At 43.6% G+C, this 15,793-nt stretch overlaps 2 protein-coding genes across 2 annotated transcripts; both read left to right on the forward strand.

Annotated features, from left to right (window-relative positions):
- Positions 1 to 7,763: 7,763 nt before the first annotated feature.
- Positions 7,764 to 9,188, forward strand: LOC103363819 (E3 ubiquitin/ISG15 ligase TRIM25-like). The gene is made up of 2 exons (XM_008290755.1): positions 7,764 to 7,837; positions 8,834 to 9,188. Exons 1-2 carry the CDS (start codon positions 7,764 to 7,766, stop codon positions 9,186 to 9,188), a joined length of 429 nt encoding a protein of 142 aa, XP_008288977.1.
- A 470-nt stretch (positions 9,189 to 9,658) lies between these two features.
- On the forward strand, positions 9,659 to 13,823 carry LOC103363620 (E3 ubiquitin-protein ligase TRIM41-like). The gene is made up of 2 exons (XM_008290454.1): positions 9,659 to 9,738; positions 9,996 to 13,823. The coding sequence occupies exon 2, from the start codon at positions 9,998 to 10,000 to the stop codon at positions 11,627 to 11,629; it is 1,632 nt and encodes a 543-aa protein (XP_008288676.1). The 5' UTR covers positions 9,659 to 9,738; positions 9,996 to 9,997; the 3' UTR covers positions 11,630 to 13,823.
- Positions 13,824 to 15,793: the final 1,970 nt, after the last annotated feature.

A 15,793-nucleotide genomic window follows, 5' to 3' on the forward strand; every position in this document is an offset into this window, starting at 1 on the left:
TGACTCTGTGGTTAGAACCGTCGTCTCACAGCTAGAAGAGCCTTGGTTTGTGTCCCAGTTAGGACACCCAGGATCTTTCTGTGTGGAGTCTCCATGTTCTCCCTGTGCAGTGTGGGTTCTCTCTGGGTTCTCCACCTTCCTTCCACAGTTCAAAGACATAGGGACAATCACGGTATCCACAGGATGATTCTTAATACCAGAGTGATGATTAACTTGCAGCTCCATTCAGACCACCAGCAAGTCAAAGTTCTTACATTTAAACATCTAATACAAGGATTGGCACAACATTTTGTAGACATTCATGGTTCTGAAACATGTATCCTCATGACTTCAATGATCCTCTGACCTTTTCCTCCATATGGTTGATATTTGTGGATTGAAATGTCTCTTTAGCTATTGAAACGATTGTTGTGAAAATTGTCGCAGACATTCATAGCAGTCTTAGAATGAACTGCAATGAATAAAGTAATCCCTTATCTTTTCCTCTAGCACGATCATTGGATCAAAAAATTAGTTTGTCCGATAAAGGCAAAGGCACACTGGCCCCACAGTGAGGGGATGTGGTGGCTCTGTTAAGCTGTGGAGGGAATTTTGCTGGCATAGTTTGGGATGTTCTGAGTGATCACTTTCATCTTGGGATGAAAATTTTCTATCTCAGTGGGAGTGGTCTCTTTCAGGTATCCCCCATCCATATGGTGCAAGGATTCACTGAATTAACACCTATGGGGGATTTTGGCCCAACGAGTTAGACTGCACTCTTCATCACTATCATCAAAACACCAGATGAGGGAATATCAGTTGGAAAAATGGTTTCCATTCCTTCAGTAGAGTTCCAGAGACATAGGGAATCAATGTCAAAGCCCAATAAAGCTGATCTGGCAGCCCGCTGTGGTCCAACACCTTACTGAGACACTTTATGTGGACCTCATTGTTAATTTGTCATCTGTCTATATCTGCAAAGCTAAAGACATTACAATGACACTCAGCTTAGTGTAAGTTTTGTAGGTTTGTTGAAAGGACTAGATGTTGCAATCCCTAGTGTTTGCACCACTTTTGATTTTGGAGTTCTTGACGGATGGCTGCTATAAGGCTTTACCAGCAGAACACATCATCAGTTGTGTATCTCAGCATCATGGGGTGTTTCGGGGTGTTATCACAACACACCCTCTGCTGAGGCAGGCCCACCACAGGTGGATCAAGCCTGGATGTGTGTCCCATGGTTAGTTGTTTTCCTTAGCAGCCCAGGTGGTGTCGCTCCTCTTCAGCCACAGCCAATGGCTTGTCCTCTCGGTGGTGTTTACCAGCTCTTTGATGGCCTGTCTGTGAGCCTGTCCCCTGACTCCGACCTCTCTAAGGAGCTTCGCAATTGTGCTGGCTATAAAGCCTCTGCACCCCACCAGAACAGGGCACACCCTAATCTTCCAGCCTCTGTCCTCTGCCTCGGCGGCTAGGATTGGAGCAACACAGCTTCTTACGCTCATATGCTTCTTCTATGGGGTTCTCCCTGGGAACTTTCAGTTCTATGATGTAGGCAAGCCAGCAGTAACTAGACCAGAGGATTTCTCCACCTTACTCCATATGTAGGGACTTAGGTCCATTTGGTTCTCAGGTGCATGAATTGGTGGTATGTCGTTGGGGATGCTGACTGGCTCATGCCTCTGATCATCAGAGTAGGTCTTCCTCAGGTACTCTTCCAGATCTTTCATGGGCACTTTCAGGGTCTCACTCTTTTCTCAGTCAAAGAGGCCTTTAACAAAGCTATAGAGATTTTTGTAGAAGAAGGTCCTTTGTCCATTCTTTCCTCCTGCTTTGTCGTCTGAGGCGCTCTGATCTTCACAGCTTGGTCAGTCACTGCTTCATTTCAGCCTGCAGACAGTCAAGTCCCACTCTTTCAATCTCTGTGGCCTTCCTCCGCTGCTTTCTCAGTTGTCTTCTTTCTTTCACCATCCATTAAAATCTACAATTCTACAATTTCATTTAGCAGACACTTTTGTCCAAGGCGACGTACATCTGAGAGCAGATACAACACAAGCAAGGATCTAGTCAGGAGAAAACAATCTAGATAAGTGCCATAGAACAAATATCCCACAGCCTCCTGAACTTCAACTGGTTTTCTGCTGCCTCTGCGTTTTGCCCTTTATCCCAAACCTCTCAGCACCATAGCTGTAGATGATGGATCCCATTTTCTCCAGTTTTCTCTCAACAGGACCCTTCTGTTGTTCTAGTAGGAGGACAAGGTCTGAAAAAATGGTCTCCCAGTCTCTCTTATGGCTGGATTTAGGCAACAGGATCTGAGGTTTCCTTCCTTCCATCTTCCTTTCTGTTGCTGGCAGCGGCTGGTTGGGCAGTAGGCTGGAGACTGCTGCTGGCTGTTCCTTGCTGGACTCCCGGCTGGAGAGTCTATGCGATACTGAGCTTCATCTGAGGTGCTGATACCCTGAGGTTCTCCTGCCTCTGGGCTTCACTCAACTGATTTGGCGACTTCTTAAGAAGTATTGGACCTCTTGCTGAGCTTGCTGAGGCATTTCTTTAAGCCTTGGTGGATTTTAAGGCCCCTTGCTCGTGTTAGTTTTGACCAGCCACAGATGCAGTTCTGCAGCTCTTGTCCTGCCAGGTTGATGGTCAGTTGATTGCGGTGCTGGTTGTTCTTTTCATTGTCAGTTCCATACCGTGGTCTGTCACCGTGACTCAGAAAGTGACTCAGAGTGAAAGCACAGTTGAGATAACTGTGTTTTGACAGACTGATCACCGATACTTTAGGGCAAGCATCACCAAATGGCGGACCTCGATCCAGACCAAGTGATGGTTCTGTCCGGACCCGTGACCAGTCTCTGATAAATACATGAGAATAGATTTTCATGGAGCATTTTTTTCCGACAGTCGCATCTTTAGACGCAGCTGCGGCAATAGCTCCACTCAGTCGGCCAATCAAAGCGTTTGGTTACCCTGCACGGCCAGCGCACCGCCACAGCTTGCTGCCACTCTGCCTTTGCCTATACAGCAGAGCAGAGAGGAAGAGACAGTGATGACAGCATGGCTTGCTCCAGAAGAAGGCAGGTTGATGGGAAAAAAAGTTGCTTTGAAGATGAGTGGACGGAGAAATGTATGTTCATTCTTCCATCAGGCATTTCACAACCAGTGTGCCTCATATGCTCTGAAAACGTGGCATTAATTAAAAATAGCAACGTGAAGTGCCACTACGAAACAAAGCACAGCTCTTTAGAGCAAAGTTATCCCCTGAAGTCAGAGCTGAGGGCACGCAAAACAGATGCAGGCCCAGTATGACAGATCTATCCGACTCATCACACACATTTGCAGCCCAGCAACATGCAAACCATCCATCCATTATCTATACCAGGGGTGTCTAATCCTGGTCCTCGAGGGCCACAATCCTGCAAGTTTTAGATGTTTCCCTCTTCCAGCACACCTGATTCAAATGATCTGGATCGTTATCACGCTTCTGCAGAGCTTGATGATGAGTTGATCATTTGAATCAGGTGTGTTGGAAGAGGGTCACATCTAAAACTTGCAGGATTGCGGCCCTTGAGGACCGGAGTTCGACACCCCTGCTCTATACACTTTAATCCTCATTAGGGGGGGCTGGAGCTTATCCCAGCCGACTTGGGGCGAAGGCAGGGGACACCCTGGACAGGTCGCCAGTCTATCACAGGGCTACACTTAGAGACAGACAGAACCTTGCAGCCCACGTGCAAACCAAACCTTTTATGTATCGTTTTCTGAGGATTTTGACTTTTTTTTACTTGAAGTGGAGGCCTTCAGTTCTTTAGGCTGGGACCTCTAATTTAAGAGATAAAAGGGTTATTCGGCTCTGTTTGCACTTTTTTAAATGCGTTTTCTGTTTTCTCTAATCTGAAATAAAGGCCTCTGTAGTGACGATCAGCTGATCGGCCACTCAGCTGGGTGTGGGCAAAGACCTTGTTTTTGACGCGCTGAAGGAATGAATGTCCAGGCAATATCTGCTGTCGGGTGATGTTCCCATTTAATTCAACTTGGGTTTACAAAAATTAAAACATGCTTACGTGATGGGAGACAATGGTTGAGGTGATGAGCCTGCAAGCTGTGACAGCGGTAAAAACCGTCTGATCTCCCATCACCCATGCGTTACTGGCCTTACCTTGCCCTAACACCTGTGCAATAAATAAACTTCCCCTGCCACACCAAGCAACGCTGCCACCTGTGGTAGACAGTCACCACACATAACTAGCAACTACAGCCTCATTTTTTTTGCCTGGGACTACTTATATATATATATATATATATATGTCACAGTTTGGCAAACAAAAGCTCAGGCACAGACAAAATACTTGACCACCAAGACGTTGAATACAATGCAGCCCTCTTTATTTACAATCATTAACACAAATGTGAACAAAGGTTCCCAAACGGACCGGCGAAGTAAACTACAGCTAACAAATACCTACAAGAATATTCACGAAATGTCCTCTAAAGGACGACGAACTATACTTACAAATTAAGAATCAAAAACTTACCGCGATGAATACAAACCTATCAATCATACTACTGGTTGAGTAGGCGAGAGACAAGGCTCACTGCAATACGGGAAAACTAGAGAGGGGGAGCCGGAGGTGGACCGGATGACTTCAGGAGAGGGACGCAGAAGATATGGAGGACTGGAGCCAGAGGAATCGAACGGAAGGGAATCAGGGACGAAGAATGGATCACGGGTTGGCAATGAATGTGGCAACACTGAAGCACAGGACAGGAGAATAGCGTGAGAACAAGAATCAAGGTTACCAAACAGCGCATACGAACAAGAGCAAAACTAACATAGGTTTTACAGCAACCCGACGTCAACTTGTGGCTTGCTGGCATCTTAAATACTGGATGCAGGTCTGAGAGTGAATGGCAAGCCACGCCTCGCTGCAGCTGGAGCAATCAGCTGATTGTGATTCAGGGCACCTGGTCACCGTCCCTCTGGCTTGATGCACTGGAAAAGAAGCATTACCAAAAATGCTACACTAGGTGGAGCCAAAGGCAGAGGTCATGTCAATGTATGGTGAAAGAGCTAGCTGTGCGCTTAGTTAAACATACCCTGCACTGAAAATTGACAGTAGGTATTGTTGAAACCATGAAAATGTGGCCATAGCGGAAGGCTATAAGACACAAACTGAACTTTGGTTCAGACCTTTTACTTGGAGGAAATTGTAATAACTGGACCTCAGGGACTTTTAATTGAATACCTCTGGTCTGGGGGTTTCTCAACATTCCTTTCAGCACAGCCTCAGAGTACAGCAGGTGAGTAATATTCACTCTATTTAAACAGTAAGAGTTGGTACTGGCAGGCCACAAAGGCAGAAAGTGTGACATTCTGATGGTGCCAACAGAACACGGCAAGTTTCTTTTTTCTTGTCTTCCACAATGACTCGTTATTTCTGATCCCTGTGGGACTAGGTGGGTGAAGTCTGTCTTTAATGAATTACACTGTAGATACACATAGAAAATAAAGATATATTCTAAGTGCAAATAGCCTGTGTGTGCAGCGCACTGTAACATTCTGTACTTTCACTTCTAACCATGATGCATGATATGTTTGGGTCAGTGCATTTGTCCTTGTATGGTAAAACACTGTCCGTATATCTGTTCAAGGGAAGGGTGACGTTTAACACTTCTGAAATTTATGTTGGATTTCAGCCTATCTGATCATCCCACACTGGATGACGCTCTGTAAAAGAGTTTGTGGGAACAGTAGGCGAGTAATATCAGTTTTGGCTCAACATATTGAAAGCTTCAGCAATTTGCATTTGTACTTATGGGAACACAGTGTACTCCTAAATACTAGTATAACCAGATTTTAGTTCTTAAATAATTAGATATCTCCTGGCATGAAGTTTTCCTTCTGTCCCATAGTTTCTGTCACTGTGTCCCATCTGGCCTTTCAGAGCAAACAGAAAACTTCTATCCTGTCACCAGGTTGTTCCGATTGATGCATACCTTAATTTTCTTGGTAATGCATGTTTCTTTTTAATCTAAATTACATTAACTTTATTAGGACTGGTAGCAGGTAGGGAGGTTTTGTTCTGCTGGTGTTAATGCTTTTGTTCAACAAAGTATCTTCCGTGTTCTGTTGGCACCAATATAAAAGATGTGCTGAGGAGGTTTTGACTTCAAAGGGGATTTTCCTCATTCTGTATTGCCATTGCAGATTTTCTCTAAATATTTTACTTAGTATTACTTTACAAATAAAAGTAAGATTCTTGTGGATAATAAAAACAATCCTAGAGGTTTCAACATAATTTCGGAGAAATCCATGGCATGTAGGCATGGTGGACACTGAGTATCCTGGGGTGACCACAGACTGAATCCTGGTCACCTCACACGACCAATAGTAGAGTCTCTTGGAACTGAAGTCACATCCAAAAACAACCTATTTTTGTAGAACATTTTTTGCAGAACCATTTCTCTTGTTCTTATACAGATGGATTTTAGCAGCACAGCCACCTCCCATTTAACCACCACGTAGTTCTGACCAACCAGAAAATGTTTGTACTGCTTTTGTAGCAATTCATAGATTTTGAATTATTGTCATTGGACAATGCACAGAATAATATTGCAAAATAACAAACTCTGGAAACAAACTGCTGAACAATGAAAGATTGACCTAGAGCCTGCAGCCAGGAGAAAGAATCTAAAGGCTGGATGGACACTGCGTGATGTCTCAACTAGAACAAGGGCACTGTTCACTTAAGAGTCTTGCATGTACTTATCTTATGTGATTTCGGTTGCAGTTATCTTATGAGCTTTATCAACACTTCAAAAACCAGAACTTTAGTGGTCATTCTAGATTTTCCATTGAGGCCTACTTAAAAAAAACTTATTATTGTTGGGGTTCTAGTCTTGAGCCTTTATTTTGGTAGTTGTATTTCCTGTGTGTGTTTTAGTTTTGCTGTGCTTTGCATTTTCAGGCTGGGCGGGCTGTGGCCGAGGAGGACTCACTCGCTCTCCACCACACCTGTCCCTCATCGCAATCAGCGCTGCTTTTAAGCAGGCTTCTTCCCGTGATGCAGCTCCAGAGGAATGTCTCCCCAATGAGTGGTAGAGCGGCCACGCTTCGTCTCGAGTTGTCATGCTTGTCATTTGTTAGTTTAACCTGACCTTGTTGTTTCATCATCCCCTTCAGAGCCTCCTCAGTCTGACGTCCCCCCAGCCAAGTCATCACAAGCACCTTCTCCCTGGAGCACGGATTCCCCCCTTCACACTGGAGTACACCTCGGGAGTCCCCGGAAACCCTCTCACCTCCCCCCACGAAGACCAGCACTCCCCCCTCCTGCTTCCTTGGTGTCCTCACTCCTGTTCCCAATAAAGTCCCCTTTGTTATTGCAACCCGCCTCCTTTGTCGCATTTTGGGTCCACTTCCTGTAAATTAGGAGCTCACTCCTAACAATTATACTGTATATGAGTTCTTATGTACTTCTGTGTGGCAGTCTCACCTGCAGAAGCAAATAATAAGAACAAAAGACCAAAATGGGGGACAGGATAGCAAATGGAGAGCAAGCAATAGAATGGAACAATAGATAAGAAATGTTTTGAGGGTCGGTGAGACCGGCGACTACAGGTCAGGGACGTGAAGCTCCGGATCCACAAACGTCCTCAGAGAGAACAAGCCCAGGACCTCAGAGGAAACACAGAGTCAGTGACATGTAATGGTGTTATACAATACACAACACATTATCAAGAAGTCCCAACAGAGACTGTGCTTCCTGAGAAGACTGAGAAAAGTTGGCATGTCAACCAAAATCCTCAGCTGCTTCTACAAATGTACTATCGAGAGTGTCCTTACCACCTCTATCACGGTCTGGTACGGAAACTGCACAGCACAAGACAGGAAGGCACTCCAGAGGGTGATCAAGACTTCACAGCACATTGCTGGGGCAGCCTTCCCCTCACTGCAAGACATTTACAAAACCAGGGTCCTACAAAGAACACACAACCTCATCAAAGACAGCACACATCCGCAACACTCACTCTTCACACTCCTACCATCAGGCAAACGCTACAGGAGTGTGAAGGCCAAGACTACAAGGCTGGCAAACAGCTTCTACCCACAGGCCCTCAGGCTTCTCAATGACTCGCTCACACACGCTGCACGCAACACACACACACACATTCATACCACTGAACATTTTATTGTTGCTTTTAATTGTTTATTGTTGTTCTTATTTGCTTGCTTTATTTATTTTAATGTGTCGTCTTTTTTCGGGAGATTGAACAGAATAAGAATTTCATTGTGTGGTATAACTACCTGTTTTGCTGTGCATATGACAACAAAACTCTTGAATCTTGAATCTTATAACTGCATGGAAGGAAGAGGAGAGGAGAGGAGAGGAGAGGAGAGGAGCTCAGTACATCATTAGAATCCCACGGCAGTCTAATGCTATAGCAGCATAACTAAGGGACAGTTCAGGTGATCCTGAGCAGCATTTTGGATCAAACATGTTCTTCATGCTGCAGCCAGGTTTCAGTCAGACACATTAGGCCAATATGATGATCTGTTATCAGATCATTAACTAAAACAAAAACTTAGATGACAGAGATCTAATGTTTAATAGTCCACATTTAATTGTCCTGTTGTTTGGTGCTGATAGAGATGTATTAATTTGAAGAAGGTTGTTCTGAACAGCCCTTCCATTGTTAAAGTTAGACTTATAGAATCTGGGTGGTCGGGGGCAGACACAGTCCCTATAGGATACTGGAAGGGTGACAGCCATGGAGAAGCAGCAGAGAAGCGTGTAAGACTGCAACTCTGCTTCCTGGTCTCACCTCTGGACTGTCAGGGGTTTGGTTTTCTCATAAGCAGTCTCCTCTCTGAAGATCAGCTTCTGTGCTCCATCTGTCTGGATGTGTTCACTGATCCAGTCACCATACCATGTGGACACAACTTCTGCAAGAGCTGCATCACACAACACTGGACTGTCAATGTCCACATTCAGTGTCCCATGTGTAAAGAGCCTCTTAGCAGAAGACCTGAACTTCGAGTCAACACTTTTATATCTGAGACTGCAGGTCAGTTCAGACTGTCAGCTCAACATGAAGCCAGCAGCAGCAGTTCAATGCATCATGGAGACAAAGCAGGAGAAGTTCTGTGTGACGTCTGCACGGAAACCAAACTGAAGGCTGTGAAGTCCTGCCTGGAATGTGTGAATGGGTGAATGAGAAACACATTGTAAAGCACTTTGAGTGCCACTGAAGTAGAAAAGCGCTATATAAGTGCAATCATTTACCATCTACCATAGGTGATGTTAGCCACTGTTGTTGTTTGTAGCTAGGCTCAGCTGTGACTCATAAGCCAGGCCAGTAGGGGGCAGGACAGGCCTGGAAGTCCACTGGAGAGGTTCTGATGGACTGACCTGCCACTGCTCTTAGAGAGCAGATCGTCTGAGATTCTCTCTGAATTCACCCAACAACTCACCCAGCTTCAGCCAGAGCAACCTCCCACCACCTCTGAACACACAGCTCAGAGAACAGACACTGATGACAGCATCCAGTACATCAGTTTACAGTTTACAGCCATAAATTGTCCTTTGTGTTGTCATGCCCTGCATTAAGGGGCGGATCAACAGTGAGAAGTCACATGTTTTACAGGAAATGAAACAGAAAGTAACTCTGCAGTACAACAGAGCCTCTGAAAACAAGCAGTGAGAGAAGCTGACGCAGTTTGCTGTATTTTAAACAACAATCAAAGGGAGTTAACAAGGAAGAGTGAGTACTCACACAAACACAGCATAAAGTCTGATGAGCCTTATTTTCTGCTGGGCTGTTTGCTTGAACATGACCTGCCTACGTCTCTTGTCACCATGTTGTCTGTTGCACTTCGACCAGTGAGCATCATTACAGCCAGATCCTACTTTAATACTTTAGTAGCGGTGCTTTTTTTTTTTTTTTTGCTGATATTGTAATAATATGAATTATTTTGAGTTAAGAGTTTTATTCTGTCACTTTTACATTTTTGTTCCTAGACATGGCAACAGCCAACAGTCTCCTCTCTGAAGATCAGCTTCTGTGCTCCATCTGTCTGGATGTGTTCACTGATCCAGTCACCATACCATGTGGACACAACTTCTGCAAGAGCTGCATCACACAACACTGGACTGTCAATGTCCACATTCAGTGTCCCATGTGTAAAGAGCCTCTTAGCAGAAGACCTGAACTTCGAGTCAACACTTTTATATCTGAGATTGCAGGTCAGTTCAGACTGTCAGCTCAACATGAAGCCAGCAGCAGCAGTTCAATGCATCATGGAGACAAAGCAGGAGAAGTTCTGTGTGACGTCTGCACGGAAACCAAACTGAAGGCTGTGAAGTCCTGCCTGGTGTGTCTGACCTCCTACTGTGAGACTCACCTGGAGTCTCATCATGGAACACCAGGTCTAAAAAGACATCAGCTGATGGGTCCAGTGAAGAACCTGGAAGACAGACTGTGTAAGAAGCATGACAGACCTCTGGAGCTGTTCTGTCAGACTGATCAGGTGTGTGTTTGTCATTTCTGCACTGAGTCAAATCACTGGAGGCATGCTACTATTCCTCTGATTGAAGAATATCAGCAACAGAAAGCTAAACTGCAGAAGACAGAGACTGAAATACACCAGATGATCGAGGAGAGACGACTGAAGATGGATCAGATCAGAGAGTCAGTGAAGCTCAGTAAGGAGGAGGCAGACAGAGAGACAGCAGCCAGTGTGCAGGTCTTCACTGCTCTGATCCAGTCTGTAGAGAGAGGTCTGGCTCAGCTCACCCACATGATCGAAGAGAAGCAGAAAAGCACAGAGGAACAGGCTGAAGGCTTCATCAAGGAGCTGGAAGAGGAAATCTGTGAGCTGATGAAGAGAAGCTCTGAGGTGGAGCAGCTTTCACACACTGAAGACCAGCTCCTCTTCCTCCAAAGCTTCCCGTCTCTGAACCCTGCTCCTCCCACCAAAGACTGGACTGAGGTCAGAGTTCACTCTTCATATGAGGTGACTGTGAGGAGAGCTGTGGCTCAGCTGGAGGAGACACTCAGGGAAGAGGCAAAGAAACTCTGTGCTGAAGTGGAGCTGAAGGGGTTCAGGAGGTTTGCAGTGGATGTGACTCTGGATCCTGACACAGCGAATCCCTATCTCATCCTGTCTGAGGATGGGAAACAAGTCAGTCATGGAGACATAAAACAGAAAATTCCAGATAGCCCAGAGAGATTTTCCTATTATTCTGTTCTTGGAAAGCAGGGCTTCTCTTCAGGCAGGCTTTACTATGAGGTTCAGGTTAAAGACAAGATTGACTGGACTGTAGGAGTGGCCACAGAGTCCATCAACAGGAAGGACTCCTTCAAAATTATCACTAAGAAACACCTCTGTGCTATATGTTTCAGAAGAGCAAAGTACCAGGTTGTTGCCTCTACAAACCATATCTCCCTGAAGTCAAAGCCTGAGAAGGTAGGGGTGTTTGTGAACTATGAGGAGGGTCTGGTCTCCTTCTACGATGTACATACTGCAGCTCTCATCTACTCCTTCACTGGCTGTAACTTCACAGAGAGAATCTTCCCATATTTCAATCCCCGTCACAATGTTGATGGTGAAAACTCCTCTCCCCTGATCATCTGTCCTGTCACTACACAGTAAGAACATGGAATCTTGGGTAACTCTGGGAACACAACCAACCAACTTCCACAGTATGTTTTATTATTGTTTCTTCATGTGTATACATTTTTCTAGAGTTTGCTGATTTAGGTTTATCCCAAACTGGATAAACTGCACATAAATATGTATTTTTAATCTTTTTTTTCTTAGTTGGAAAGTACTTTGACTCAACATTTAGTGATTTAAATGCGCCAATTAAATAATGGTGGCTTGACTTAACTTGATGTGCTTTGCTAAAAAAAAAAAAAAAAAAAGGAGCAGCAGTGTGGATGATAAGTAACCCATAAACCAATACACATACATGTGCCAGTAAAAAAAAAAATCTATCAATAAACAAAGGTAGGGACCAGTATGTTTAAATTCTGTATCCCACCATCATCAGTGAAGATAATCCAGGAAGTTCTTTTGCTTTTCATTCAGAAGAAATACCTTTAAAATTCTTTCTGGGAGTGCTGGATTTATGTTAGTGTTACTGTTTTTTTTTTGTTGTTGTTGTTTTTTACCTGAGAGGACAAAAATTCATGTCCTGTAATCCTTTGTCACAGATGCTAAATTGTCTGTATTGAATATTATGAATAGCATGTGTGCAGAGCTGCAAATTATGTGTATATTTTAAGAGGAAAACTTACCGTGGTACTCCTTGTCATACACTTTCAATGGTAGACTAAATTTACGAAAGAACTGTACATATATATAACTTTGAGGTACTTTCATCATTGAAATTGCCTTTTGCACACTTCTGTTGTAGTCTTGTTTTGTTGCACATTACTATTTGCATTATGCCACACAGGAGGTTTTTACTTGACATATTACACTTATTGTACATTTTGCATTTTATATTTTTTTATTGTCTATTTTTGCTTATTTATTGGTTTTTATGGTGGTGGTAACTTTATCTTTGTGCTGTAACAACCAAATTTCCCCTTGGGGATAATCAAGTATTTCTATCTATCTAGCTATTTTCATTTTATGCTACTTCATACCTGCACTTCCCTACATTTTACAGTTAAATATTGTATTTTCTATTCCACTGCATTTATCTGACAGCTTGAAGATTTTACACAGTGGACAAGATAACAAGCTTTAAAAACACACTGAAAGATTAAACCAGTGGTTTTGAACATTTTGGCTTCTTCAAAAAATCGGTGTGAAGTCAGCCTCACATTTTAGATGTCAACTTCAACAAACAGTGATTTTTCCCTCTAAACTTTTCACACGATTAATTTCAATAAATGTTCCAATGATCAAATGTCTCATCAAAAATGTAAGATTCGAGAAAAGAAATGAAGACAATATAAGAAAATGTTTTTCTTCTTTCCTCTCACATTAATTCTGTGATGAGCCCTCAAATCTACCTTCTGTCCCTGTTTATGAAGCTGAGCATAAAGTAGTTCAAAGCTGCAGCAGCTACAACAGGAACATGCTGCTGACACATGAATGCTTAATAATCTAATGGTGTTATATATAATAATGCATCAGTCAAACCAGGGCTTTTATTTTCTTACTTTAAATACAATTTACTACTGATATTTATGTACTTTTTCTAAAGTAGTACTTTTCCTGAAGTGCAGGATGTGAACACTTCTTTCACCGCTGTATAATTGAAGCTGTTGTTATTTACTAGTTGTGGGAGTGGGGGAGTGGATGTTCTCTCCTATTATGTTTAGAACTTCAGGAATGATGTTATTTTCAGTGCTGCATCCGTTTGAACATCCGTCTAGAGTCTAGAGTTAAGGACACAGGTACATAACTGTTTTTGTGGAGGTGGAGGTGTGTGTGCAGGTGTAGAAAAGAGACCTTTTTTTTGTTGACACTTGGAGCTTTTGTTGAATGCAATAAAGGTACTGGTGTGAGCCCTTTCACGTCACCAGGACGTCACAGTTTAAGTTCACGTTGCTGTGGAGTTATTGGACCTTAACATGAAGGCAGAATGCCAGAGCCTGAAAGTTCTGAATGTTATTTATTTTTTGTATCAATTTAAAGGAAATTGATGGGACATTAAGCTAAACATCTGCACTGGGACTGTCTAGAGACTCTAAATTAAAAAGATATTATGGGGGGGTGAGTAAAGAGAAAACTCAGGCAGATGAAAATGCAGTACTTTTAAGCTGTGCACTGACAAAATAGTCAGTAAAAATCGCTGAACTCATGATAATAAAATGTGTTGCATACGTCACCATAGAGACACAGCAGTGAGTTATTCAGGTCTTATGTTAATAACTAGTGAGAGAAAAGGGTTGTGGCCTGTGAGGAGACGATGTGTGAGACGGCACGTATGCTGCTGCTCAGCTGGCAGACAGGCAGGAAGAGCAGGGTGTGTGTGTGTGTGTGTGCACGTAAAAGAGACTGTCTGCAGGTGATACATTAGTTGCATGGTTAAGGTTCAAGATAACAGTGTTACATGTAAGTTGTCTGCATGTCAATGTGGATGTGTGTAACTGGGTGTGCGCGTGAGTCTGTGCGTGCATGCGTGTGTGTGTGCGTGTGTGTGTGTGTGTGTGTGTGTGTGTGTGTGTGTGTGGTTTTGTTTTGCTGTTTTAATGGGGATCACTGTTGTGAGGACATTTCAGGATTTGTGAGGACTTTTAAGCTGGTTAATGTTGGAATTAGGTTAAGGTTTGGGTTAGGATAAAGGTTAGGCCTTGATTTTAGCCTTGCCCTGTGTCCACACTACTTTTTTGACTGTATGCAGATGTGTACGCAGACTCTCTTGGGGCCTGTACTACGAAGCCAGATCAACATACCCAGGATATGTTTCAGAGATCCGGCTTGACTAACCCTAACAATCGCACTCAGGATAACCGGTCCTACGACGGTGGCTATCAACTCGGTAGGTCAACCCAGGGCTGTCTGATCTGAGCATGAGCGCGTGCACATAAAATAGGCGGAGTTATTGGCATCTGACCAATCACGACTATGGACAAGTCTGGCTGCAGAGCGGCGCACTTTATCACCGAGGAGCAGAATATAATCTTTACAAGATATGAAGAATAATATAAAAACATCACAGGAGCAAAAAGCAGCAGCGTTGCAGCAGCCAAAGCCAGGAAGGAATGCTGGCAGAAAACTGCTGACTGTGTGAATGAATACGTTCATTAGTTTATAATAAAATATGATCACTGATTGTATCAGATAATCAGTCAGATATCGGTAAGACAATCTGAGGATTCCTTTATCTAATCTGTTGACTAATCTATATTCTTGTGGCATATCTGACATTTTTTTACTTTCAGCTGCAGCCCTGGTGGTGTAAAAAGGACGAGGGAACAGATGAAGAACAAAAATAAACATAATTCAAAGCGGTGCAGCTCATTAATATATCCTACAAATACAAGCTTTAATGCTAAAGTCAGTTTGCTGTTGTGGGGTGATATTGGTATGGAAAAAAATCTGAAATAGCTTTGACACTGCCTGTAGCCAACAGGAAAAAAATGAAGGAAGACAGGAGCTCATAGAGATCCTGGTCAGGGTGCCGGTGATTCCATTTTGTTGAGAATTGCTTCGTTTTCTGCTCGTTCTGAAGTTTTACGGGAGGGACCCGGTGATCTCAACCTCCAACAGAACCTGCAGTGGAGCAGGTTAGCCGTTCAACGTAAGTTACCATGGTGATATACCTGGAAAGACGAGAACCACTGTCATAGGACCGAAAACCCAGGATGTAGCCTGAAGTTACCTCGCTAACCCTAAATCCTGCTTCGTAGTACAGGCCCCATGACTCTTGCAGACTTGGGGTGATGATGAAATCATAACACTGGCCTTGGTGTTAGCCACTTAGTTGTGCTTAATTTAGTTTATTCATTTATTTATTTTTTACAGGGAGAGCACACCAAAGTAAGTGCACCAGAGTTAGCCAGCAGCTAATTTGCATCTGCTGTCCCTGGGCAGGTGCAGAAAAGTAGAACAACCACAGAACATCCATCCATTATCTATACACCGCTTAATCGTCACTCAGGTCGCGGGGGTTGTGCTGGAGTCTATCCCAGCTGACTCAGGGTGAAGGCAGGTTCACCTGGACAGGTAACCAGTCTATCGCAGGGCTACACTTAGAGACAGACAACCAAGCACACTCACATTCACACAAAAGGATGGTAAATCTGGCACATGCAAATTGTTCTTGTCCAAGAGCGATGCTGCCATTGTTCAAGA

The sequence above is a fragment of the Stegastes partitus genome, unplaced genomic scaffold (assembly GCF_000690725.1).
Source record: "Stegastes partitus isolate 25-593 unplaced genomic scaffold, Stegastes_partitus-1.0.2 Scaffold15, whole genome shotgun sequence".
NCBI lineage: Eukaryota > Metazoa > Chordata > Actinopteri > Pomacentridae > Stegastes > Stegastes partitus.